Source organism: Pleurodeles waltl, chromosome 9, assembly GCF_031143425.1.
Source record: "Pleurodeles waltl isolate 20211129_DDA chromosome 9, aPleWal1.hap1.20221129, whole genome shotgun sequence".
NCBI lineage: Eukaryota > Metazoa > Chordata > Amphibia > Caudata > Salamandridae > Pleurodeles > Pleurodeles waltl.
This window is the reverse complement of record NC_090448.1, coordinates 64,034,023-64,057,917: the sequence shown is the minus strand read 5'-3', so window position 1 is coordinate 64,057,917 and position 23,895 is coordinate 64,034,023. Positions and strand designations below refer to the sequence as shown.

The 23,895-nt window shown below is 41.5% G+C and overlaps 1 protein-coding gene across 1 annotated transcript in view; it reads right to left on the bottom strand.

Moving 5' to 3' along the window:
• The window catches only part of FGD5 (FYVE, RhoGEF and PH domain containing 5), a 397,552-nt gene that overhangs the window by 369,413 nt on the left and 4,244 nt on the right, over positions 1-23,895 (bottom strand). The window contains exon 2 of the mRNA XM_069206301.1: positions 12,395-15,341. Within this exon, the coding sequence (XP_069062402.1) occupies positions 12,395-15,341 (2,947 nt within the window). The remainder of the gene's footprint in view (positions 1-12,394; positions 15,342-23,895) is intronic.

The following is a 23,895-nucleotide window of genomic DNA, read 5'->3' as shown; positions in this document are numbered from 1 at the left end:
TAAATACAAAATAAAAATGTATAAATACAGAAAACAAATGAGCAAAAAATGTATATGGATATAGACGGAAATGTTGAAAAAATAAATACTATAAAACCGGGAGCCCTAATTATAATCTCAGATCAGGTGTCAATGTGATAGGCAAAGCATCAACCATATTTTTCTTAGAAATACCAGAGTCCTCCAATCTCCTTGCTCTGACGTTAATGAGCTATTTATACAGAAATTCCACTCCATCAGTGAGACAAAAACAAGTCAAAATGTATGCACTGGAGATTAGAAGTGTCAATGTGTATTAAAATATTTTGGTGGTGTTTTTTGGTATAAGATGAAGTAAACCACAACTGAAGGTATGCACTGAAACATGAGAGGGCCTAACAATGTGATTAGGATAGTGATGAAACTTGATAGTTTGGGACAATAGCTATGAAATAAAATTTGGAAGCATTTTAATTCTGACAAAGTGGACCCTTAAGTGTTGACAGAACCTTTAATCGGCATTAAAAAGACACATTGATTAAAAACATCGATTTTACTGAAATTCAAGTTAGTTTTAAAATCTAACTGATCTATGTCCATACAACTTATTGTAATGATCTGCAAAGCGTGATATCCATCTTTATCTGCAAATGAAAGCTTAAGTGGATGAAAATAAAAAGAACTCTAAATAGGAGAGGGAGGACTCCTCCTTACACTCAGCGATATTTATTTGCCACCCAAATGAAACGAAGGAAGAGCTTTGAAGTTTGTGAAGGAAAGACTTCATGACCATTGTAGGAAAGTACCATCTTGCCTGGCATGTTACCCCCATATTTCACTGTATATATGTTGTTTTAGTTGTATGTGTCACTGGGACCCTGCCAACCAGGGCCCCAGTGCTCATAAGTGTGCCCTGAATGTGTTCCCTTTGTGATGACTAACTGTCTCACTGAGGCTCTGCTAACCAGAACCTCAGTGGTTATGCTCTCTCTTTGCTTTCCAAATTGTCACTAACAGGCTAGTGACCAATTTCACCAATTCACATTGGCATACTGGAACACCCTTATAATTCCCTAGTATATGGTACTGAGGTACCCAGGGAATTGGGGTTCCAGGAGATCCCTATGGGCTGCAGCATTTCTTTTGCCACCCATAGGGAGCTCTGACAATTCTTACACAGGCCTGCCACTGCAGCCTGAGTGAAATAACGTCCACGTTATTTCACAGCCATTTACCACTGCACTTAAGTAACTTATAAGTCAGCTATATGTCTAACCTTTACCTGGTAAAGGTTGGGTGCTAAGTTACTTAGTGTGTGGGCACCCTGGCAGTAGCCAAGGTGCCCCCACATTGGTCAGGGCAAATTCCCCGGACTTTGCGAGTGCAGGGGCACCATTACACACGTGCACTATACATAGGTCACTACCTATGTATAGCGTCATAATGGTAACTCCGAACATGGCCATGTAACATGTCTAAGATCATGGAATTGTCACCCCAATGCCATTCTGGCATTGGGGAGACAATTCCATGATCCCCCGAGTCTCTAGCACAGACCCGGCTACTGCCAAACTACCTTTCCCGGGGTTTCACTGCAGCTGCTGCCAACTCCTCAGACAGGTTTCTGCACTCCTGGGGTCCAGCCAGGCTTGGCCAAGGAAGGCAGAACAAAGGACTTCCTCAGAGAGAGGGTGTTACACCCTCTCCCTTTGGAAAAAGGTGTCAGGGCTGGGGAGGAGTAGCCTCCCCCAGCCTCTGGAAATGCTTTGATGGGCACAGATGGTGCCTATCTCTGGATAAGCCAGTCTACACTGGTTCAGGGATCCCCCAGCCCTGCTCTGGTGCAAAACTGGAGAAAGGAAAGGGGAGTGACCACTCCCCTGACCTGCACCTCCCCTGGGAGGTGCCCAGAGCTCCTCCAGTGTGCTCCAGACCTCTGACATCTTGGAAACTGAGGTGCTGCTGGCACACTGGACTGCTCTGAGTGGCCAGTGCCAGCAGGTGACGTCAGAGACTCCTTCTGATAGGCTCTTACCTATGTTGCTAGCCTATCCTCCTTCCTAAGCAGCCAAACCTCCTTTTCTGGATATTTAGGGTCTCTGCTTTGGGGAATTCTTTAGATAACAAATTCACCTTCTGCCAAGGAATCGACCGCTGACTGCTCTGGTCGCCTGCAAAACCGCAACAAAGTAGCAAAGACGACGACTGCAACCTTGTATCGCTGATCCGGCCGCTTTCTCGACTGTGTTCCTGGTGGTGCATGCTGTGGGGTAGTCTTCCTCCTCTCTGCACTAGAAGCTCCGAAGAAATCTCCAGTGGGTCGACGGAATCTTCCCCCTGCAACCGCAGGCAACAAAAGACTGCATCACCGGTCCTCTGGGTCCCCTCTCAGCACGACGAGCGTGGTCCCTGGAACTCAGCAACTCTGTCCAAGTGACTCCCACAGTGCAGTGACTCTTCAGTCCAAGTTTGGTGGAGGTAAGTTCTTGCCTCCCCACGCTAGACTGCATTGCTGGGTACCGCGTGATTTGCAGCTGCTCTGGCTCCTGTGCACTCTTCCAGGATTTCCTTTGTGCACAGCCAAGCCTGGGTCCCCGACACTCTAACCTGCAGTGCACAACCTCCTGAGTTGTCCTCCGGCGTCGTGGGATCTTCTTTTGTGACTTCGGGTGAGCTCCGGTTCACTCCTCTTCGTAGTGCCTGTTCTGGCACTTCCCCGGGTGCTGCCTGCTTCTGAGAGGGCTCCTAGTCTTGCTAGGCGCCCCCTCTGTCTCCTCACGCAATTGGCGACATCCTGGTCCCTCCTGGGCCACAGCAGCATCCAAAAACCCTAACCGCAACCCTTTCAGCTAGCAAGGCTTGTTTGCGGTCTTTCTGCGTGGGAATACCTCTGCAAGCTTCTTCACGACGTGGGACATCCATCCTCCAAAGGGGAAGTTCCTAGTCCTCTTCGTTCTTGCAGAATCCACAGCTTCTACCATCCAGTGGCAGCTTGTTTGCACCCTCAGTTGGCATTTCCTGGGCATCTGCCCAATCTCGACACTGTCGCGACTCTTGGACTTGGTCCCCTTGTTCCACAGGTACTCTTGTCCTGAAATCCATCGTTGTTGCATTGCTGGTGTTGGTCTTCCTTGCAGAATTCCCCTATCACGACTTCTGTGCTCTTTGGGGAACTTAGGTGCACTTTACACCTACTTTTCAGGGTCTTGGGGTGGGCTATTTTTCTAACCCTCACTGTTTTCTTACAGCCCCAGCGACCCTCTACAAGCTCACATAGGTTTGGGGTCTATTCGTGGTTGGCATTCCACTTTTGGAGTATATGGTTTGTGTTGCCCCTATACCTATGTGCTCTCATTGCAATCTATTGTGACTGTACATTGCTTGCATTGCTTTCTATTGCTATTACTGCATATTTTTGGTATTGTGTACATATATCTTGTGTATATTTGCTATCCTCATACTGAGGGTACTCACTGAGAACTTTTGGCATATTGTCGTAAAAATAAAGGGCCGTATTTATACTTTTTGGCGCACAACTGCGCCAACGCAGTTGTGCGTCAAAAAATGTAACGCCGGCTAACGCCATTCCAAAGCACCATGAGGGTGCCTTATTTATGGAATGACGTTAGCCGGCGGAGCTGCCTGGTGTGTGTCAAAAAAAATGACTTACACCAGGCAGCGCCGGCGTAGGGGAAAATGGAGCTTGGGCGCCAAAAAATGGGGCAAGTCAGGCTGAGGCAAAATTTTCGCCTCAACCCTATTAGCGCCATTTTTTTTTACTCCCAACCCCCATTGAAATGACTCCTGTCTTAGCAAAGACAGGAGTCATGACCCCTTGCCCAATGACCATGCCCAGGGGACATATGTCCCCTGGGCATGGTCATTGGGCATAGTGGCATGTAGGGGGGCACAAATCAGGCCCCCCTATGCCACAAAATGTTTTAAAAAAAAATACTTACCTGAACTTACCTTAAGTTCCCTGGGATGGGTCCCTCCATCCTTGGGTGTCCTCCTGGGGTGGGCAAGGGTGGCAGGGGTGTCCCTGGGGGCATGGGAGGGCACCTCTGGGCTCCTTCCTAGCCCACAGGTCCCTTAACGCCTGCCCTGAACAGGCGTTAAAAAATGATGCAAAAAACAGCTGGATGTCATTTTTTTTTACCCGCCCACTCCCGGGCGTCATTTTTGCCCGGGAGTGTAAATACGGCGCACATGCCTCGGAGTCACTTTTTAGACGGGAACGCCTACCTTGCATATCATTAACGCAAGGAAGGTGTCCACGCTAAAAAATGACGCAAACTCCAAGATCTTTGGCGCTAGACGGGTCTAACGCCAAAGTATAAATATGGAGTTAGTTTTGCGTCAGAATTGCGTCAAAAAAAACGACGCAATTCCGGCGCAAACAGAGTATAAATATGCCCCAAAGTACCTTTATTTTTAGTATATCTGTGTATTGTGTTTTCCTATGATATTGTGCATATGACACCAGTGGTGTAGTGGGAGCTTTGCATGTCTCCTAGTTCAACCTAAGCTGCTCTGCTAAGCTACCCTTTTCTATCAGCCTAAGCTGCTAGACACCTCTTCTACACTAATAAGGGATAACTGGACCTGGTGCAGAGTGTAAGTACCCCTTAGTACCCACTACAAACCAGGCCAGCCTCCTACAACCATGCTTGTGTATGTGGCAATTTATTAACACACTTTGAGTGAAGTAAATAAATAATGTGTGCAGAAGTGGGAATAAAGTTCAGTAAAAGCTGAAAATCATATATGTTTTAGATTACTTGTGATTCGGGGAATCACCAGAATGGTCTGACCTGTTTACAGACTCCATGGCCATTCAAAGATGGAGGGAATTAAACTGCCAGGAGACATTTCAAATGCAGAGAATATACTCTTAGCACAAGATTTCTCTAGAAAAGGCAGTAGTAAAGCCTTTTAGGAGTATGCTGTTGAACACATGGTTTTCTGAGGCTGCGTGTGTTTTTGTTTGGAGACTAGATTGGAACTGTACTTTGGAAGTAGACCACAGTATATGTAAATTATTATATGCTTAACATTTACTACAGGGCAGGGTATGGTAAAATACATTCTCAGTAACTTGCAACCTTTATTAGTCTGGAAAAAGAAAAAGACAATTCTCATAAAAGAGTTAAATGTTGAGATGTGTGAAGGTGCAGGCTGTTTTAGTACTTGTGCTGGTGGAGAGCCAAGTACTACAATGAATTCAGAGTGAGGTAAGGGAAATCCTGCAGTTAATAATGAGGCAAGATGTGCTGAAAATTATTTTTATCATATGCAGCATTTTGAAATGTAAACAAACTGTAAATGGCTGCAGTCTTATTTTGTCTCATTATTATGTTCACAATATGTACAATGAGACAATAGTTGGAAAAACAACAAACAAGATCGTTGACTAATGGCAGGAGATACCTAATACTATGAAACAAAGGCATAAAGAAAGAAAATTAAGAAGTAGAGAATAGCATGCTATGTGTTTCCAATAGACAGTTACGGAGATTGAACAATTTATATATTGGAAGACAAAAAAAAAACAAATACCACAAATATTTTATGACACACCACCAAAGATGTATAACTTCACAGCTATAGGATTGTGAAAATTTGAATTGTGGATGATGCTGGATTCAGAAGCAAATTCCACATGCCTGCTGCCTGTTTTGCAATTGAATCAGGAAATGCTTTGGAAAGGTAATTCTCCCACTATCAGATCAGCTGAGATCAATTGCCAAAAGAAACCTATAAGTTTATCAATATAGGTTTTATTATATGTTTGTCAGTGGTATACTTCATTCCTGTCACTATTCTGATAAACAGTCTCAAAACAAACTGATTTTGTTAACAAAAGGAACATTAACCCTTCTTTTAAAGTTAGACATTTTGAAGCCATGCAGTTTTCCTATTAGACAGTAATAACGTTTTTCTCCAAAAAGTTTGAAGGGTGTTGATAAGGTTATAAAGATTACAGGGTGGTGGGATGGGATATTTCTAGCATTTATACAAACTATAGTTGAGAGCATATACTTCAAAGGAAGCAGCATTGGATTCAAGGTACACAATTGCCCATCCTCTGCTTGATAAAATAATAAATCATTTTAAGTTTTCTTGAAAAAAAAACCTCTGCTTCTCCATCCAATAGGAACTCCACTATCTGGACATTTTTATCATGCTATGTTTTTTTAATGCCATTTCATCAAGTAATAGGAAGTAGATAACACAGCCCATGAAGATGCCTATTTATTCCTTTTTTTTAAAGGGCTTGACAGAAAATACTGTAGGACATTTTATCCTGCAATGATTGAGGAAATCCCAAAATTACCTTGCAGATGCCACCCTACTTTTCTGTGGAGAAGGAAATATAAGCAATTGAAAAGAGATAAATATTTGATCTCACAAAAAAGTATCACTTGTCTTCAAAAGCCTCACAATTCTGCTACCAGGAGAGTTGTCTGTTATATAAGCTGAGCTCAATCCAACCCAACTCTTCTCATGCTGGATATCTATGAACAGCGTCCAAAATTATGTTTAAACTTCTTAATGTTCCCCAAGGAATTGTTCAGGCTCTTCATTATTACTGCAAATGACTAAAGAGATACAAGCCCAGCACTATACAAACCAAACATAACAGAAAGTCTCTCGTGCCAAAATAATAATTTTCAATGAAATATATACTGCATACTTGAAAATAACTGAGAAACCCCAATTGTTAGGGACTTACAAATCTCAATCTATCCTCTCAATTGCTCATCTTCTTCGTATCAGCTTATTTTTGCTTTTATGCCCTAGCTTTAATTACATATGAAATATAAACTGTTAAGTAACAAAGTATTAAAAAACATGATGTGTTGGTGGTGGGAATATTTCTCAAATATTGGTTTGTCAGTGCTTGTTTTAAAAGCTATGCTTATATGTAGAATTAAAATAATAATGTCAGAATTCCTAATTTAAATCAGACCTTTTATTTATCTTGAATTCAGAAAATGCCTTTGGGACTTTGAAACAGAACAGTACAAATAGGCAGGATTACAAATGGATCTAAATAGCCAAATTTTTTGCGTAATTGGCATCAAACACTTTGAATTTGTCCACCACTGGCAAATAAGTCAAATTATCAGTTCTCACTAAGAGAGAATTGGTGTACTTTATTGAACTATGAGTACATGATTTTTAGCCATTGCTTACTCTTAAGAGATTCACAAGCTACTTCTAGGGTATTTTCATTTTTTATTTCTGTTGTTTGTCTATCATTCTTTTGTACAAACGTTTAATCAATATAAACATTAAACAATAGTTTCAGAGCCCATTTTGAAAATTACAAAAACTAAAATTCAGATATGATTTCATATATCCTCAATATCATTAGCTCTTTAAACACTTTTCCAACAGTTCTAATGGAGATAAGAATTGATGTGGATGTTTTGTTTACCCCAAAATGAAACACAGTTTTTCCAAATGTTATTCATTTGCATATATCAGCTAACACCAGATGCCTAAGGATTTTTAAGTTCTAAAGCACAGAATGAACTGTCATTGTTATGTAGAGGAAAAGGTAGAGAACTGTAGAATGGATGAGTGGTGCTTGTGTTCCCAGTCCAAACTTGCATTGGCTGCCAATACTGCAAATACTTTTACAATGAGCTGTTAATGCTTTCCTTTTCTTGTCCCAGCGTAACTATTTTTGGATCTTTTTCAATGTAAAAGTGAGACAATCTAAACCGCATTACTTACCTCCTCACAAAGTGATTTTGCATAGGCACCTGATATGTAGCTAATTGCTTGGTACTCATATCAAATGAAGATAGCATAAAGACACACCAGGAGATTTAGAAAAAAGAAAGTTCAGAAACATGAGTACAAATTGCAATACACTAACAGGAGAGAATTCATGGAATTAAACAAAGGTGAATATACTCATGATGGGTGGGAAGAGGCAGGCATTTGTATAGTGGATGGAGCAAAGTTATGATAGAAAGATAGCTACCTAGGATTTGGGTATGGGGTACAGTAGTTTAACATTTGGATAGTTATGGGCAGATTCATAAAGTAGGATTTGAAATATCACATTTATGTGGATGCCACTCAAATGCACGTATTACAGGGATACCAATCAACACTATAGGACAAAACACCCAAGTTCTTGTGACACGTTTACCATTGTGTTAAGGAGAAAAAACAGTGCTTTAACACCATCAAATCCGAGGAATCCTTTGTAATAGACGACCACTTTCATGACCTGATCACTACATGACCTGTGAGCATCCCTATTTTGGCAGAGAAAGTTCATATTTAGTATGGTGGGCTTTTCCTTACAGATAACACAATTGCTAGATGAGCCACTTCTATTATTCCTGCCTCAACTTCATTACTGCAATGTAGTCTGTGTTGGAGCACCAAAGAAAATAATTTAGATGTTCTATTTATGGACTCAACCAGGGAAAGTCTGCCTCAGTATGAAGAACTCAGACCACATAACTCCAAACAGCAGAACTGGCTCCCATCCGTGCAAAGAATAACATTTTAAATACTCACAAATACTCAAAAAGGCTCAGAAGACCTCAAGAGGTTGGGACATTCATAGGCAAGGAACCACATATCAGTGAATTTATAACTGATCTCCCAAGTCAGACTGAACCAAACCAAAAGAAACATAAATAAAGAACCATCAGAGGTAGATGTCAATACGTCTGCAACACATTGAGCCAATGGCAGATGAACAAACCCTGCTCACCAGCCTTTACGAAAGACCTGAAGACTTGCCTCATCAAGAATGTATACTCTTACCAATATGTTGGCTGATGCACTGCGCAACTGTCAGAAGGACGTGGGCCCCACCAACTACCACACTTTGGTTGTCAAGGCACATTTTAAATGAGCAACTGATACCACTGTCACTTTGGTCTGTGATCATGGCAACCAGTCGCTGACTGAAGGCACCACCATATCAATCCAGTACTAGATGCACCATGTACCCAACTCTCAGTGCCACCTTACTCTTCATTTTAAAGAAGTGAGACCTCTCTCCTCCAATTCTGCTATCAGTGTAAGCAACATCTGGCTGGAGGCACCATAATTGCAGTTACATTCAAAGACATTTAGGTACTGAAAACACTCAATGAGAAATACATTTAATCAATGTGTTGATGGGCTCAGAAGAATAATGTTGGAAAAAAACTTCAAAAGAATACAGAGTACACAGAAGTCAGGAAAGTAGAGAGTAAATTTATTTGAAAGTTTAAAGAGTCAAAAATGAACGAAATGAAGAAGGTGCGATATAGTGAAGGGGATGAAGAGACAAAGAAATTAACAGAAGTTATCAATAGACTTTCAAGTGAGCGAGAAAAGTCAGAAAGTTGGTAGAAAGTGCAGAATGTTTGTAAGAGAAATGGAAGAGCAAAGAATGTTGCAAAAAGGAACACTATTTTCTCCTGGAAGGATAAAGTTCTAGAATATTAACAGATCATATTTAACTTTAAAGACTCATTAATGGGCAATGATTGTAGAGTTGCTATAAAAGGAAGTCATAGAAAAATGATCACACATGTGCTTGGTAGCTGCAAAGGGGTGGGTATATAGGAATAGCATTAAGAAAGCATGAAGATGCATGCTTGGAAAAGGGAGATGGTTCATGACAGATAACAATTTGTTTTTGTGTCTCTATAATGATGAAATATATGGTAAGTAAAAGTAGCGGTACAAACAACAGTAAGGTCAGAACAACCCTACAATCAGGAAATTAAACTAAACATTAGCACCATTTTGGTGAGTTTGTTTAGGGAATAAAATGTAAATTATTATGTTCTAGGTCAGTTTAGGATGACGTTCACGTAGGTGTGAATTGTGAAGTACTTCACCATTGTTTGAGATTCCACTTGTGTTGATTTTAAACAACAAATATGGATTGAAGGTCTGTCCATTGGATCCACTTGATTTATTTTGTCATCCTCTGGGTAGATGATACCCAAAGAAACCATTGCATTGAGAATTGTACGGGATGTTGGTGACTTACAATGCCTAACAGCTATTCCAGATGTGTTGTGATACCTCTGATAACTTCCTTACACTTTTTCTTTTCTGATTGTACCACTTAGGTATAAACCACTTTTATTCATGAGAGGTGAACATCGTGTTGATATATTGCATTTAGAGTGCCACATTGTTAAGGAGACTTTCTTTACATCTGTAATATTAATTTTTAATATAAAGATGGAAGAGTTGGGATTTTACTCCTAATTTAGCTATTTGTAACCATTCCAATTTCACAATTTGAGGGCTTTGTTAAAATAAAAAGTCAACATTACAAACACTTGCAAATAAAATAAAACTGTAATTAACCACTCTGAGCCATAAATGTCCATGTTGTCTATTTATATATAAATACACTGTGTGGATATATAAAATAGCATATGCTGGGGCTGTTCTGTAAGACTGTACTTTACTTTACTTAAGGAATCCTGTTGCCACAATGGTCCAGTACTTCGGGGTGTTTGTTTCAACGGAAGCCGATGAACTGCATTTAGGCATGCCTTGTATACTAGCCACATTTATTTCCTTAAAATTTAGACAAGAGAAATATTTCTTCTTGACCACTGTTACATGATGACATGTATTAGTAATGCTGCTGAAACATACACAGAAGAATTATGATAAGCATGAAACAGAAATACATGGGCGGTAATGAAGCTAAAAACAATACAAGTCATGGCATGACTGACATTACATAAAGGTGAGATAAAGGTGATGACAGGCACATACATAATGTTTTTGAGGATGTTTTACAGTTAAATGATTATTTCCAGCAAAAAATATAAAGAAATGTATGTATCACACATACACACCTCAAACGTATACTCACACACAAATTCCAGATTAATGGAAATACATTTTCTCTACATTATTGCTTCTTTATTAAAGTGATTGATCTAAATCTGACCAAATTCAGTGTTAGCATTCATATCATGAGAGTTGGCTCATTATGTCAGTAGCCCAAGTGGCTACATTCTCTTTAAAAGAACAGTGAAGGAATTGACTTATTACCCTGCCTCTGCACAAATGTTTATCTATGAATATCTTTTGAGTGATCGGGCACTGTGGCCACATAAGTGACATAAGGGGTTCCTGCTCCTGCCAAAGCTGTCTGCTGCTTTTGACACCATTATCCAACAGATCATTTTGTGATGTCTGTTCATGGTGGTAACTGTTACACTTCCATGACTTGAATAGTTTGGGGCTACAGTATTTGGAAAGTTTACTGGTTTATCATGCTGGAACCCTGCACATCCAAAAGAAAGTGTGATGTTACCTTGTGTTGTCCCACACATTTTGCTGTTATTGCTTGTCTTTTTTAACATTTATATATTCCCATTATTTTTCATGATGGATGTTTGGGTTGGCATACATTCATTAGCCGATGAAACCCAAATTTACCTCATGGCTATTAACACAGCAAACTATATCTCAATAGCACTAAAACCCTAAATGATCTTAATTTGGCCTTGAGATTACACCTCAGTTAGAAACACAATCCCTCAAAGTGAGGAACACAGACTTCAAGTCGGATACCTGTAGACTCCAAAAACATAATCATGTCCCTTGCTATGAATTCACTACACTGTTAACAAGCAACAGATGAAACCCATTTCAAGATTCATGGCTTTTAAAAGCATCAATAAATTGGTACCACAGTGTCTCTCAAGTTCCCTTTTGCCATTCATTCCATTGATGACACCATAAGCACTACTTATTGCTTCCTACTCCTGGCGGTCTCATCATTGCCTAAAGAACAGAAAGGGGAGACAACTCTATGCCCATAACATGAGAACCTGGAACTCCACTCTCCTGGAGTCTTGTGGCATGTTTCTTTGGTCTTGAAATAAAATTTTAAAACTCTACTTTTCTTCTCATCATCAACAGCTATAAAAGGGCCATAACCTAAAGTAGTCAGTGATCATTATTGATTTTAGCTAGGGTTAGTTATTTTCATGTATGTTTGTGTATAAAAACGTTTAAAAACAAATACGCACACTGACCTGCAGATGCGCACACACACCCTCTCTCATCTACAGCACATTGTATTCAAGTAGGAGAATTGTACATGTGGGTATTTAAAGCAATCTTCACATAATTCAAATCTCTGCATTAGCCGAAATTTCATTGGTACTTGAGTAAACTTTCCAGATGTGATAATTCAGTCCCACTGGGGGGTTTGTAAATAGCAATTAAAAAGTAGTTAGTCATTTTCTACTTAAACATTGCTTATCCTTTATAGTTCCAAAACAATTATAAGCACCTTCCTGAAGGAGTGATAGACAAGTCAAACTTGGTCTCTGTCTATTGTATGTATGAGGAGTGTCACCTGTTTGGCCAATGCTAACAGGTTTTACATATGAGTTTACAGTACCTTTCAGCTTCCTGATCAGATGTGTGCTGTTTCATCTCAAATGTAGCGAAGCTGCTCATGTCCACGTAGCCATCATTTTCATTTGCTGAGGCCAAAGCCCTACTGGGGTCTTCAAAAAACTCTGTAAATGTTCCAGCCCGGGTTGGTCTCCTTGGAGGGATTTGAATGTTTTCATAATCGGAGTTCATCGCTGGAATGTTTTCATAGTCAGATGTGTCAGCATTGGGAAAAGATATTGACCTTGGCTTTGTCAATGGCAAAGGCATGAAGGGAGGCCTCGACCGATCTTCAAAGGACTCCACTCTTGCCACGCTCCTGCTAAAAGATTTTGGGATTCCTTTTCTCTTGCCATCCTTGTAAATCAGAACGGCGGAAGGAGAGTCACAAGCACGCATCTTCCCAGAATGTGGCTTCAGTTGAGGTGAGCTCCCAACACTCCGCCTGTCCATTTCCAACAGCCTTGAGGGCCCATGGTAGCTTGATTCAGAAGAAGACCTGGAGGAAGACACATTGACGTCCACGTGAACCTTATTCTCTGCTTTCTTCCTAAATTTCAGTGTAAGGAACCGCTTGAATGAGGACTTTTTCTTCTTAAAATACTTATCAGGTGATTCATTCTCTATCAAAAGTGAGGGGGAGCTTTTTGTGATTGGCTTTTTGGTGATACTGGCAAGTTCAAAAGGAGGTGGTATGTCGACTCCAGAGGAAGGAGTAGACACACCACTCGATGAAAGGTGACTTCTGTGGGAAAAACTTCCAGAAGAGGCAAGTACACAGGGCAAGGAAATGTTGTCATCTTTCATTCTCATTATGCTGTTCTCAAATGAGCTCCCGTTACTTTCCCGGTACAAAGAAACTGGGCTGTCTCTTCCTTCCACTGAGTAAGATCGGGGATATTGCGTAAAACGTCGATGTTTGGTTGGTAATAACCTGTTGATGTCCATATGCCTCCCTTCAAAGTATTGGCAATGATTGGAGGTAATGTCTGGAATAGGTTCATGCACTGTGTGTTGAGACTCGGAATCTGGTCCTGTTTCCTCTGGAACAGTTTCAGGTACACATCCGGTAATCTTCCCTGAAAGGGATCTTGATCTGGTCACAATATTTTTGCGATCAACAGATAACAGGTTGTTGTCACTTTCTACACCTAGATCGTCCTTCAGGCTTTGATCACTCAGCATGCCATTTGGTGATCTACTCAGTCCCATCCTTTCGTTATGCAGGCTGTGTTCACCTCTTGAGTGAGGGCTGTTTTCTAACACATATGGGTTTTCTTCTTCATCATCTGTAAATGATAAGGAGTCTCTAGAATTTTCTTTACTTTCATAATTGGTACCAGAGTCACTCTCATGCCTTTGCTCTGTCAGTTCCTTATCATGGAGTGCTATTTTATCATCTGAATGCCCATCACCCTGCCCATTGCCATTACCTAGTTCAAGTTCCTTACTTGAACCACCAGCATCTCCAAACTGCTCTCCATCCTCGTATAAGTCCTCCAGGATGCATTCCCTGACTCCATTGTGTTTAAAAGGAAATGTAATTTCTTCTTCGATGGCTGATTCAGGAACAGAAGCTTCCTGACACAGGTAACCACTTTCCATGTGTAAAAAATCATCCAGGTATCCATGAGGGACATCAACAAGATCTTCATTGCATTCATTCTCATAGGGGATAATTTGACAGCTGTCGTCTAAGCTTTCATCTTTTTCAATAGTGTCATCTTTTGAGACCACCCCTTCATCATGCGCCGCCTCTGAGGATTCCTCCTCACTTTTTATCTCAATGGTTTCATAACCATCATCCACATTATCCTCTTGTTCTCTGTTCCTGTCAATTTCAAAATTAGGAGTTTTAGGATTGACCATTCCTGGTGCAGCATTCACATTCTTGATCCAAGCATCATTTTGTGACTCATCAGAAAATGCTTCCGTGTGATGTGCAATGTCATCAGCAATTTCTAAGCCATCATCTGTTGCTTCATCATCTGGAGAATCGCCAGAACTTGAACATATCTCTGCTGTGTTATCATACAATAGGTCACTTTCTTGTTCCTGTTGACAGTCTGAATTAGCATCACTTAGAGCATCATTGATAACACAGACTTCAGGCACCTCATGTGTCATGTGGTCCTTTAAAATTAGATTTAGATCTTCTAACTCATCATTTGACTCTTGGAAATTAGCTGTTTCCTCGTCTAATGGTATCAGCTGTACAATATCATCATCACTGATATTCTTGTTGATGTCCTCTTCAGAATTCAACACCAAGTGATTTTCAAGATTATATTCATTGTTACTTTTCACCATATCCTGGTCAACATGAGCCTCCTCAAAGGCAGATGACAAGCTATCCCTAGATTCATGATCATCGTTTTCAAAGTCTGTGACCTCATCATCATTCTGTGATGGAGATTCTTCCACCTGTAGCTTTGATGAAAATAATTCACAGATGTTTTCAGGGCTGCTTTGGACTTCAGTTTCAATTAATTCATCTGCAGCAACATCAATAGGTTCAACTGCAGCCAAAGAGACATGCTCTTCCGCTGTCATCATTAAAGGAGTTTGTTCCTCTCCATCACTAACAAAACTCTTATCATCCTGTGTGTCAACAGCTTCTGGAGAATCTAGGATGCAGTGATCTGCAGATAATTCCAGACACTTACATTGATGATCAACATTTTCACATTCCTCAGCAGTAAGACAGGTGTCAAAGCAGATCATTCCTCCATTGGCACAGTTGTTCACGCTATTATTAATATAGATACTAGATCTCCCCTCTGTTGAGAACAGGACTGGCTTGGGTGCAAGAGGTGGCTTGGGTCCCCTAGACATAGGGTTTGAATGTTGATGAAGACTTTGTCTCAATTCCAGAGAAGGATGTTTACATACAATGATTGGATCAACTTGATCAAGGCTTGGTTTTGGTGCCAGTGGTGGCTTTGGGAAGTCTGAAAAACACAAAAACAATGCCAACAGATTAGATTGATTTATCAGACACATGTTATCCAATTTAGTAAGAAATTATTTGAAGTTTTAACTGAATGTTCTCCTCATTTTATTCACATTAATACTCCATTTGCAAAGTCGATCTTTCTAAATCTAAAATTCATCCCTTATAATAGCTTGCATAATCCCAATATTGCAGCATGTAAAATAAGTTAGTAAGCGAATGGTTTAAGGGGTGGGAATACAGGCGGTAGATCTGTGAATGACAACATTAGAATGTTGTGAGGGCTGTGAGGAGAATTTGATTCTTTTTTAATATGTTTATTGCCATTATGGAATGTCTGACAAATACAGGAATACAAAGGGGCAGCCTACAGTATTTTAAATGCAAGGCTGATTACTTATAATCTGGTATTTCCATTCTTATAAAAGTGATACGTCCAATACAGTGATGGAACAACGCTGTGGTGGTCACAATCTCATTATTGCTGCATTCATTACAGCAGCTTGCCGAAGGAACCACTCAGTGCATAAGTTTACATATGGGACTTTTTTGTCACACCAATCAACTTCATATTGCGTGCTGGCATGCTTGCCTGTGGGTTGAAATATTGGACTGTCCATGATGCTTGACTGTGACTGAGGGCCTGATTTAGATATTGGCAGACGGGTTACTCCATCACAACGGTGATGGATATCCCGTCGCCAAAATCTAAATCCCATAGGAAATAATGGGAATTAGATTTTGGGAGATAGAATATGCGTACACGTTGTAACGGAATAACCTGTCTGCCAATATCTAAATTATGTTCTTTTGAAAAGGACTACAATTCTCAGCATAAAGAAAGTGTCTGGTTGTAATTTGGGGCCCGATTTAGATATTTAGATAAATATATAGATATATATAGTAAGAAAAAATAGATATTTAGATAAATCAAAGCCATATACTTTCTTTACGAAGAAGATTGTAGTCCTTTTCAAATGAACATAACATTGATTAATATTTACTATTATTAGTCAATGAAGGGTATTTCTGCTACTGACTCACATTTACAGCTGTTGCCATTTTCGACTGTACTTTTTCTTGTTTATTTTTGCTCATCTTATCAGCTTGTGACAGTAATTATTTTGCGCTAAGTCAAAAAACATGAAGCCACAACCAGTATATGTCCACATGTATTTAATCAATAAACATACACTCATACTTAGACGACTGTAGATGGCTGAAACCACCCAAACAATGCGAACCAGTAAATATTACTATTGTAGTATAAACACGCTCACAGAGGCAGCTGTTTAGGCTTCCTTACAAACTGTTCTTACTTTCTCTAATTCCCCATGCCATAGCCTGCAAAGTCTCTGGCCTCACCTCCATAACTTGCAGCATCAAGATTAATTACAATGAAGAGCAACATTAAATTTTTCTATATTTAAAATACTAGGGAGCATATGTAAGAGCCCCTAACGCCACCAGAGCGTCACTTTTTGTGACGCTCCGGTGGCGCTAACCACTGCTCCATATTTACAAGAAGGTGTAACGCCACTTTTTTGTGGCGTTACGCCTCCTTGTAAATATGGGCCCCTCTGACGCAGTTTTCTGCATCAGAAGGACGTGCAGTTGGTGTTGCTGTGGGCGTTCCACTGCAACACCCATTGCTTTTGACGCTGCCTCAGATTTAATAGTTGTCATAAACCTGAGGCAGCGCCAAAAACTAACGCCACCCCAGGGGTTGCATTAGCATGGTATAACGATGAGGAATGCTTTTATTCCTCCTAGTTTTTTGCTGTTTCTATGTGTGCTGCATTCTGCAGCACACATGGAAGAAGCAAAATGCCATGGCCGATTGTTTAAGTGCAGGGAGGGAAACCTTCCTGCACGTAAACAATCATTCAAAATGACACTTTGGTACTTCTATGTGTGCTGCATTCTGCAGCACACATAAAAGTGCCAAATCGCCATTATAAATTGTTTATGTGTAGGAAGTGACACCTTCCTGCACATAAACAATTGTCCATGGCATTTTGCTTCTTCCATAAACAATCTATCCCCTCAATGCAGAAACCCTTGCACTATGGTGCAAGGATGCCTGCGTTGGTGCTAGGCAGCTTAATTCAGCGCCGGCGCAGGGGGAAACGCAGGGGTGTGCCATATTCCTCTAAATACAGCGCTCCCCTGCGTTTCAAAAGTGGCGCAGCATGGCGCTGCTATTTTTGGTGCAGCACTGTGCCACTTTAGCATAAATCTAGGCCTAAATACTGTTAGAGACACAGATTGTTTTCTTTCTACTTCTATGTGTAAACTCAGTAAAAGCCGAAAACTGGGATCCTCAGTTATATCAGAGAATGGGAACTGTGCAGAATATTAGACACTTTTTAACTTAACAGGTCTCTGCAGCTGATGCACTATTGATACTTCCATTCCAGTATCTTACTATCAGTCACCAATAATGTCAAGAACCACACACAACGGCCTTTCTACCACTCAACAGAAACGTGTAAAATGGAAAGAGAATTCCCTCCAGGATTGTGGTCAGTTTATGAAAAACAATCGAAATGTGGAACTTCCCGAATGTTTTGAAAGAACTGCAGATAATGTGTCCTAAAAAAACCTAAAAGTCTGTCCTGTTTGGCACTGCAGGGTTCAGAGTGTTTTGAGTTGAAATTGAACTAAAATAAATTAAAGATAAGATGGGGTGGAAGCCTTGAGTGTACATCTTAACGTAGGCTAAATCTCAAATGCCAAGCAAAACTGTGACCGTGCTGACAGCATGGACAGAATTTAACAAAAATGTGCAACCTATTATTTTCAACATGTATAACCCAGGTCAGCTTTCATCAAGCATTCTCTAAAGTAATGATGCTTGGATTCAGAATCAATTTCATGACTTAGGAGATAGATTCACAGAAATTTCACAGAACCTCTCAGAGGAAACTTCTTCCATTCTGGTGGCCTGGAGTCCTCTATCTGGAAGCATGACTCCGGCACGAGATAGAAAACAAGGTAGCTCTTGATGTGTAGATGATGGAAAATGGGCACAGGAATGAAGGACAGTGAGGAGAGTTGGGGCACAAAAGGCAGCAGAGGGTGGTACAACTACAGGCTCTCAAACTGTACCTGAGTCTCATGCCTTGAAGCACAACCTCACTTCATTGTTGCAAATCCCTCGCGTTGGTGTACATTCCCTTTCACTCAATGGTGGTCCTATGAAATGGTTCACATGAGTGTACACACAGTGTGAGTTTCACATCCAGGAGCTCAATGCCACTCATTAAGTGTGAGTCTCAGATCTTGGAGCGTAGTCTGACTCACTGATTGTGATTCACCCTTCCTTAAGTGTAGTCTTGCTCTCACTTTGCTTAATTTGAGTCCGTTCCAAAACCTGAGACTTGTTCTCTGTCATTTGGTGTGAGTTTGAGGCCTTGGTGCACAATCATTCGAATTCGGCGTGAATCTCACACTTTGGTGAACAGTCTCTGAATGTTGGTTTAGTTTATGCCTAGGAGTACAATGACTCCCAAACCCCTACTAGGAGAAGAGGTTAAGGGAAAGTGGGTAGTCACCATTGCTTGCATCAGCTTGCAGTATGCAAGCAAAACTGCCCTTGACTTCTAGCAATTCTTTACTAGTTCAAATCGATGTGAGAGTACATAGCTGGTGAAAATCTATGAGACTATCATTTTCCATACAAAACATCAAAAAGTTAATATTTTAAGCAGTTGTATTGGATATTCAGTCCTCCGTATTACAATTCCATTATATCCTATAGCACTTGGAATTCAGCGGATAGAATGTCTGTCATGCTTGTGATGGACTAACCTGTCTGCCAAACTCCAAATGAAGCCTATATGTCTAAGAGATAGAGAAGTGTAAATAGTCCTAGCTCATTATGTGGCCTTGACAGACATGTCAGGCATCATAAACGCTTCATCCTGAAGTTCGATCCATGGGTGATCACTTTGAGATGTCATGCAAATTCAACATCCAGCCTCCTGACATTTTTGTATTTGCTCTAAAGATACCAGGCGTCCATAATGACCTTCTGATGTATGACAGCAAATCATTTCCTTGATTAAATGACTCTGAAGTCAATACCAATAGTCCTAAGCTTGACCTTGAAGACGGAATCAGTGACAGATGATGTGGACTACTCATGCTCTACTGTAAACCTTTTCGATGAAGAAGGAAAAGTTACTGAAATGTATTTGACCTTGGACTTGGGTGATTCTGTATTTTGCTTATGTGATGCTGCGGGGACTAACAAATAAGCAACAAGACTGATGTGTGAATGTGCAGATTTCTGGTCCAAATGACTGCAATGGCCACCTGCTGTAAAACACTTCAATTCTACAGTACTTCCTTGTACCAATATAAGGTTGAAGGCAGGATTTGTTGTGGTGCCTCTGTTCAACTAAGCCATTGAAAGTAAATCTACAGGGCTCCATATACAAAGCTAGGCTGTGAACATACATTTGTGACTACGAATAGCTCCATATACACATGTTAGGTATCCACACAAAGATATCTAGCAAACATCTGAATTTTGTTACCTAAGACTACTGCATATGGGAGTATCCCAATCTATGCACTTTTGTCATTGCCTTGAATAATACATCCTGATTAACTGGCAGCTAATGCAAAACCAAGACGGTCCAGGGGTTAGGTTCTCTCAGGTTGTGGCCACTGATGATCTTGGTTACACTATTCTGCAGTACCTGTAGCTTGACCCCCTCCTTACTGGAAATATGAAGAGTGCCTGTCAGGCTGAGCAAACTTCAGCCTGACAGACGCTCTTTACGTTCACGTCAAGCAACCAGGCGCTGTATATGTGCAGGCCCCTGGCTGCCTGAGCGGAACTTTTTCTGACTGAGGATTTTACAGCCCTTTGGTTGTGACCTTCTCAGCTCAATAAAGCGCTTGGTGGTCCTCTTCCTCATGACAAGGGGGAGCGTTGCTGATAGCCCCGGACCTGCACGCTTCAGTTTTAGGGCCCGAACTGGCCTTGGCCAAGTGTCTATCACTGAGGCTCATCACAGAGTGTGGTAGGGTCATCAGTTTCACTGACCCCATCCCACTCTACAAGTGAGAGACGGCCGGCTCCTCTCAGTGGCTGATCCAAAGCCAGCCAACGAGAGGAGGTGGCAGTCCCAACCCTCCATGAACCTCGAAGGCTTCCCTCCCAAGATCACCATCAGGCCAGGTAAGTTTTCCTTTTTTTTTTTTTTATGTTTGGTGCGTACATTCTTTTGTATATATACAAATGTATGTGTATTAGTGCGTGTGTATTGTGAATGGGTGTGTGCATGCGAATGGCCGTGTGAATGGTGGGTGTATGTGTGTGTGCTTGTGTATGTATTGTTGTGAGTTAGAGTGCATGTAGATGTGTGACTATAAGTATGTGCATGTGTGTGTGGCCCCCGCCCTTTCAGATTACTAGCCGCCACTGGTTGGCTGGTGCTTCCAAGTAATTGCCATTCCCGTCGCCTAGTTTTCATCGAACTAATGGATTTGCTGCTTCAATGTGCTATTTAGAGTCAACAAACAGAGCCAACTTCTAATGTCTTCATTTGGGAAAACAGGCGAATTTGGAAACCTGTGCTTCGAATGCTAGTTCCCTCTCCAGGTGGATACACAGTTTTTGCACATATTTGTCAGGTGTTGACATGGGGCTCATAATATGGGATCAGAACACATCACTGCAGATTTCTGATCTCCTGATGGCCAGATTGATTCACATGTTAATGTAATTTAACAACAAAAAATTGACATCCTCTACTCTAACACGCTCACAACGTCCGGCAGATTTCTGTCCACTTGGTACCACCTCTTCACATCGATGTTTAGAGAGATCAGAATACCAACTGAGCATCATCATCCTTCATATAGAATGCTACTCCTGCTGCTTTAAAGATCCTGGCCAGCGACTGTGTATATATGTTAACAGAAAAGGGTGAGAGGATTGATCACTGTGGGATCCCACAGCTGATTGTCTCGATAGGCAAACAGAGGCATGATGAGCAGATGAAGTCTGTCTTCGAGAAATTAACGAAGTAGGACTATTCCAGCAAAACTCTCTCCTATCAGTGTCGTAGTAGAATGGCAGGATCGATAATGAAAACCACCAGTAGGTTCAATTAAATCAAGGCTCTAACACCACCACCATTCACTAGGATGCAGACGTTGTCTAGTTCTGACAGCACAGCTAGTTCAGTACTTCTCAAGATGAACAGATTAAGGGTGATCACCTCTTTCCAGCTCATTACGAACCCACTTTCCAGTTTTGGACTTTTTGTATGATAGCCAAATGCTGTTATTATAGTCCATTTGCTTCCATCGAACTAATGAGTTCTCAGCCTGTTGTTGGGGACCCCTAGGGGTCCATGAAGCCTACTCAGGGGTCCATGACTGCTTATAAAATAAAATAATATTAACAAATGAATAAAATGCATATAAATAAAGAAGAAAAATATTTTTTTAACTGTCTATGAATGTGAAAGAATTTGTAATTGGGGGGTAAAAATGTAATTACTATCCTCTGATTACTTTGTTGAAGCAGTGCACGTGCACCAAATAGTATACAGTATGGGCAATGAGTGGTCCAGTTGCATAGAGAAAGGCTTCAATCTTCCCATTACAACTGAAGTTTTGATTTTTTTAAATTTGGAAATTAAATAAAAGATTTCTTAATTTGCGTAGTTGTTCAATTATTGCGTGTTTCCGCATTCTTTTACTATTGTTTTGCTGGGGTATCCTGCTTTCAGTAATGACTTGGTAGGGGGGTTCCTGGACTCCAATATAGATCCGCTATAGCATCAATCTAGATGCTCCTGACGTCACCAGAGAGAGGAGGCGCAGCATTAGGTACAAGAGTACCTCACACAGAGGTGTGTACCTGTAACCTGGGGGCCAAAGATTTGAGTTCTAGTGAAATAGCACAGTGGGCGATGCTCCGGTACAACAGATACGTGTGAAAACAGCGGGGCACCTGTTTTAATTATCGTGAAATAGCTCAGCTGGTTAATGTTCCTATCATGCAGATAATCGGCGTCCAGCCTATACAAGTCAGAAGTCTGAGTGACAGTGGCATGTCGCGATTGGTCAATTCGTCCAGTGCAGGGATTGGTGCTAAATCTGTAGGGAACAGGTTTGAATTAATTCACATCTGCAAGTTTAATTCACAGTACGATTGCACGTTGGATTACAGCACTGAACAGGTTCATGGTGAGCCTCAAAACCAGAAATCTGAATTCTGTATTCCATCCTAATCAGTTTGATGTTAAGAACGGATTTATTTAATCAGTTTGATTTTAAGGACTGACTTATTTAATCAGTTTGATTTTAAGAAGTGACTTATTTTAGCGCCATGAAACAAGCCAGTGCGTGGCAAGTGCTAGACATTATCATGCGTTCCATGAGGCCTCTCGGCGCGGTCCCCAGCAGCTGACGCGCAATCTTACACGTCTCTAGAAAGCCCGCCTGCCGGCTCCATCCTGCTCCCATCCCTTCGCTCAGAGGCAGGAAGCAAACAAAGCCGTCGCTTCTGAAGACGGATGGACCTGCCTTGTCCCGTTCCTGACTCGGCCCAGATCCGGAGAGCTGTGGGCGCTGCCGTGCATTCACATGCTGCCCCGGCCTTGACGTTTCATAGAAATCCACTCGGGGAGATGAATGTTTTAGGATCTAGAGTCGGTAACTGGTCTTTCTTGTGTTTGAAAAATGAGCAGGAACCTGGAAGGCGATAATGTCGCCAGCCCACCAGGCCTCCCCGCTGCTCGCTGTTCACACTGTGTATCCTGTGGTATTCTTGGTCTCCAGGTTTACCCTTGCTGTTTCGCTACTATAGCTCCTCTGGCTGGCTGGTGTTTTTAGAGCGCTACATGCCAGGTCTTTGCCTTTAGAAAACTCGGTGGCGCCATCCTTATGTTAAGTGTGGGGGGTGAGGAATACGTAAAAATGGGGCCTGAAACGAATTCCAAACAGCGGCCACCTTATAAAGTTCAGTAAGGTTTGGGAGACAACATGAGTGAAGTTAGAGACTTCTGAGGTTTCCAGATGCTGCCGTAGGTAAAGGAGCTGCGTCTGTAGCGGGCCCAAAGGCCTTTCCCTTCTGCATTTCGATGGAACGAAACTGTGAAATGGTGATATGACTTGTCAAAGGGGAATTCAAGTCCTTAGTGCACCACCCTTAGGTCACCAGGCTTAGTGCACCACTCTTAGGTCACCAGGCTTAGCGCCCCACTCTTAGGTCACCAGGCTTAGTGCACCACTCTTAGGTCACCAGGCTTAGCGCACCACCCCTAGGTCACCAGGCTTAGCGCACCACTCTTAGGTCACCAGGCTTAGTGCACCACTCTTAGGTCACCAGGCTTAGCGCACCACTCTTAGGTCACCAGGCTTAGAGCATCACTCTTAGGTCACCAGGCTTAGCGCACCACCCTTAGGTCACCAGGCTTAGCGCACCACCCTTAGGTCACCAGGCTTAGCGCACCACTCTTAGGTCACCAGGCTTAGCGCACCACCCTTAGGTCACCAGGCTTAGCGTACCACTCTTAGGTCAC